A 5,253-nucleotide genomic window follows, 5' to 3' on the forward strand; every position below is an offset into this window, starting at 1 on the left:
GAGCTTTAAAAAATCAGGCCCATTGTAAACCTGTATACATACCACCGGCAACATGGCAGTCATAAAAGGGGCAATCCCTGCCTATTTTAACAAAGTTGTGACAGCACTGACTAACACTGACTTTGAACAAGAAAAAATAAAGCTACAATGAGAATGTAGCTGAAATTATGGTATGGAATATCGCATTGACATATCACATAAATAACACTTTTGGGTAGATTTGCAAGTATTACAATGTAACTTTTAAGTAATATAACCAATAGGAATTTATAAAAAAAAGTTTAATGATACTGTCTTACAGCAAACCTGTAAAAACTGCATGCAATACAAATGTGTAATAGGCTTAGACTATTCAAAATGTGGCTGCAGACATGGGAACTTAAAGTCTATCTCTTACTTTCATTAACAAAAAAAGAATCCTCCTATATGTGTTGCGGGCCACAACTGTTGCTTATTCAGTAAAATAGTTGTTTGTCACCACGTCCTTTGCAAAAATTCAGGGTAGTAATGCCTGATTTATTATGATCAGCCAATGCAATTTATGTGTACTTTTAGGGAAATCTGTGTCTGCATCCCTTTAGAACAGTGTTTCTCTTTATTAACATTAGGGAACCCTTGAAATCACTTTCAGCTCTTCAGGGAATCCCTTCTATATTATATCCACAGCTCACAGTACATTAGTGTGGTGGTCAGTGGGAAGATTATCACCCTTACAGTAAAAAAGATCATTGATGTCACTAAAACTGATCTGAGAGGTACAAATTGCTCATTGCTAATCTCTGCAAGAAAACTCTAGGGATCCACAGAACCCTGGTTGAGAAACACTTCTTTACTTTATTAGGTAACCATCAGGAACTTTCCCACCAAAACTGAAATTCCTGTTGCAGAGAATGCAAAAAGTTCACAAAGCAAATAGTTATATAAAGTGAAGTTACTTCAAGTTAATCAAGTATGTATGTATAAAACTAGCTTCAAATCTTTCTGTTCTTGAGTATGTTTTTGTCTGTCTTATTGTGCACGCTTAAACCTGGCGCAAACCCCTTGGCTGTATTTCTATTAAGTTTCTATTTTTATGATTGGGAATAAATATTGAATTACAAACAAATTAAGTAAAGCCTTAACAAGAGTTCTTTGAATGCACTCAAAACTGTGCATTCAGAAAGGAAGGAATATGTATACCTATTGAAGTGGGTCATGTTGTAGGGTCTAGTACATTACTAATCCAGATCCAGATTTTTTTCTAAATACATCCATATTTTATGTAATGTAACGGTTTTTGTACAATGTCTTGTACTGGTCTACTGCAAAATACCTGCTAATGTCCTAAGCAACTCATCATTGTATAATAATATACTGTATAAATTTACCCAACAAATCCACATAGGTCTTTCTTTTGTGTTTTTTTTTTGTTTTTTTGAGGACTTTAGTTTTAAATATTTTTCCATTTTTCAAATTTTTTTGTAGCTGGGGTAAACCGAATTTCCTACTGGCCTTCAGACCCTGAAATAAGCCTCCAAGAAGAAATATCTTCCCATAGTGAAAATGGAGATGCCAGGTTAGATGCCAAGGCAGTAGAAAGACTGAAGTCAAACAGTCGTGCTCATGTCTGTGTACTGCTGCAGCCGCTAACATGTCACATGGTGCAGTTTGTTGAAGAAACCTCCTTGAAATGTGACTTTGTTCAGAAGATTGCCAGGCAGGATCCAAATTTCCCAATAAGCACATTTTATGATTATCGGCAGGAGAGGATTAAGGAGTATGAAACATTGTTTTTAATTTCTAGTGAAGACATGCACAAGGACATCCTCAGAACAATAGGGCTGGAGAATCTCTGTGAGAATCCGTACTTCCTAAGCCTGAGACAGAATATGAAAGAGCTGGTGCTCATACTGGCTACAGTGGCATCCAGTGTTCCTAAGTATTCTGATTTTGGGTTCTACCTTAGTAAGACAAGCAAAGTGAGTCGACCTAGCCTTACCCAAGACATTGCCCAGCACTGTATAATTCAAGCCCGGCTGCTGGCATATCGAACAGGTAAGTGAGATAAACATACACTCGTGTACACGTATACTTTCCTGCAATAAATGAAAACCAGTTACCTGGTTAGCCAAGTCACCATGTTCACTTGTGAACTAGATACATAAAGCAGCAATAGATCTTGCACTGATTGGCATCAATTTATGGTAACCTTCCATAGATGTGCACATTTATGATCGCTGAAAAGGAAAATTGGGTTGCAGTTAAAGTGGACCTTATGCAGATCTTTAACTTACACACCTGCCCATTACAAGCCTCGTTAGGGCTAGGTTCAGACCTGCATTAAAAAACACAGGTGACATTTCTGAGAACCTTTTTTTGGTTCTTTTATTTCTTTTATTTATAACCTTTTATTTCTGAGCACTCACTCGCCGCCCCATTTCCTATTCAGGAAGATCTTAAGCCTTTTAGAGGGACCAGGTTTCAATATGGGAGGGGAAAGGTCACAGTTTTAAATACTTCCCATTAAAGTCTATAGAGGTGGCAGAGGTGGCAAACCATCGCTGAATGCTGCTTTGAGTGTCCTGAAAACCACACAAAAATGCTGCTGCCTCTTGCCACCTGTCAAATGAAGGATAATGCATGGATCTCTTTAGTCCTTTGTTAATTGTTTTTTGCAAGCGTTTTTGAGCAGTAAAAGAGCTCACAAATAGTTGAAAAACAGGTCTGAACATAGTCTTAAAATGTAATATAAATTAGCTCACCTACTTACATTTTGTAATAATTTAATTTTTATTACCTGTTTTAGAAGACCACAAGATTGGAGTTGGAGCAGTTATTTGGGCAGAGCGAAAGTCTGTAAGTCATTTTTTTATTGTCTTTTGTTGACATTGACCTCATGATCTGTACACACTTGTCTGAACTCTGATGTGTATTCAGTTTGTGCAGGAAAAATCATCTGCTAAACAAAGAAACAACATTAGAAATGTTATTTTTTACAGGGAAAATATTGTCCTTTTAAAGAGGTGAAACATTATTTTTAACAGTGCGGCCATTGTTTGCCATTGATGCAAATCGGCTTATCCTTCATGAAATTTCTAGTACAATAAAAGTGAAATAGAAATTGATTGTTCAAAATAATAAAAAAAAAAGTCTTCTTTCTGTGTTTTGAATCTTAAAGCCTCTCCCTAAATGCCAGCCCTTCTTGTGATACCCACACCCTCATAATTCTCCAGATCACTTTACAACAGGTTTAGTATTATCATTGATAATATAATATATAATCGTTGATTCACTATCCAAGGGGCTTATGACTGGCTGTGCAGTGTGAGCATACACTATGTCAAATGGCTGTTTAAAGGAAATTGAACATATATGTATTTAAACTATTTATTTAATTTCCTAAGGTTTATCTTGAACAATTGTCCCAGTCATAGAAAACCAGCCAGGCTATTGTTTTCTTCATTCTAGAATATATGAGACCGAAAAAGACGAAAAAAACATGTGTCTCTTAACTGAAAAAAAAGCCGTTTGGTTGTTTTTGGAGATACAGACATTCTCTTTTCATTCTCTTTTTAACCTTGCACAATCTCTTGCAGTTTCTGTACAACAGAAACAAGACCAGAATTGGGTGCGTCTTATATGCCGGAGCGTCTTATACGCTGAAAAATACGGTACTTCCTATTAAAGTCTATAGAGGCGGCATAGGTTGCAAACCACCGCTGAATGCTGCTTTGAGTGTCCAGAAAACCGCACAAAAATGCTGCTGCCTCTTGCCACCTGTCAAACGAAGGATAATGCATGGATCTATTTAGTCCTTTGTTAATTGTTTTTTGCAAGCGCTTTTGAACAGTAAAACAGCTCACAAACGGTTGGAAAAAAAAACAGGTCTGAACTTAGTGTTAAGATTTAATATAAATGAGCTCACCCACTACTTACATTTTGTATTAATTTAATTTTTATTACCTGTTTTAGAAGACCACAAGATTGGAGTTGGTGCAGTTATTTGGGCAGAGCGAAAGTCTGTAAGTCATTTTTTTATTGTCTTTTGTTGACATTGACCTCATGATCTGTACACACTTGTCTGAACTCTTCAGTTTGTGCAGAAAAAATCATCTGCTAAACAAAGAAACAACATTAGAAATGTTATTCTTTACAGGGAAAATATTTTCCTTTTAAAGAGGTGAAACATAATTTTTAACATTTCGACCATTGTTTGCCATTGATGCAAATCAGCTCATCCCTCATGAAATTTCTGGTACAATAAAAGTGAAATAGAAATTGATTGTTGAAAGTAATAAAAAAAAAGTCTTCTTTCAGTGTTTTGAATCTTAAAGCCTCTCCCTAAATGCCAGCCTTTCATGTGATACCTACACCCCCATCATTCTCCAAGATCACTTTACAGCAGGTTTAGTATTATCACTGATAATAAAGCTTTTTCTGCTTTTTAAATCATATCTCCACTGGGCAGATGTTGATTCACTATCCAAGGGGCTTATGACAGAAGTGACATAGAAATCTGAATAGCAGAGTATGGAAGGTAGGTACTTAGTAGGGAATTGTGTGTATCACCTGTCTGGCTGTGCAGTGTGAGCATACACTATGTCAAATGGCTGTTTAAAGGAAATTGAACATATAAGTATTTAAACTATTTATTTAATTTCCTAAAGTTTATCTTGAACAATTGTCCCAGTCATAGAAAACCAGCCAGGCTATTGTTTTCTTCATTCTAGAATATATGAGATAGAAAAAGACGAAAAAAAACATGTGTCTCTTAACTGAAAAAAAGCCATTTGGTTGTTTTTGGAGATACAGACATTCTCTTTTCATTCTCTTTTTAACCTTGCACAATCTCTTGCAGTTTCTGTACAACAGAAACAAGACCAGGGAAGGTAGCAGCTGCACAAGGTGGCAGTTACTGTTTACCTTTAGAAAGATATATTAATTATGATCTCAAAGTTCATAGTGCACACCCATTCTATTACTGATTTCTGAATGGTTATCTACGTTTCCTTAATCTCCAAATGGGTTTCTTGTCTATTAGGAAACATGGGCAATACTTCACCTGCAGTATACAGAGAGTTCTGTGTAGGTGTAAACCTTTTAAGATGTAGAATGTCTCAAAGTACACAAGAAATAAACTACTCAAAAAAATAAAGAATTTAAAAAGCTGCCAGTCTGTAAAGATGTAGGTGGTTCCACACAAGAGTTTTCAGTTGGACCTTTTGCTGATCTGGTTGGTGTTCTGATCCTTTGGCTTAATTATCTTCTGAATTA

The 5,253-nt window shown here is 36.0% G+C and overlaps 1 protein-coding gene across 1 annotated transcript in view; it reads left to right on the plus strand.

Moving 5' to 3' along the window:
- Positions 1-1,464: 1,464 nt before the first annotated feature.
- The window catches only part of CDADC1 (cytidine and dCMP deaminase domain containing 1), a gene marked incomplete at its 5' end in the record, with an annotated part of 8,204 nt that continues 4,415 nt past the window's right edge, over positions 1,465-5,253 (plus strand). Inside the window, 2 exon segments of the mRNA XM_072403320.1 lie at positions 1,465-2,034; positions 2,786-2,835. Of these exon segments, the coding sequence (XP_072259421.1) occupies positions 1,465-2,034; positions 2,786-2,835 (620 nt within the window).

Source organism: Pyxicephalus adspersus, chromosome 1 (genome assembly GCF_032062135.1).
Source record: "Pyxicephalus adspersus chromosome 1, UCB_Pads_2.0, whole genome shotgun sequence".
Classification (NCBI taxonomy): domain Eukaryota; kingdom Metazoa; phylum Chordata; class Amphibia; order Anura; family Pyxicephalidae; genus Pyxicephalus; species Pyxicephalus adspersus.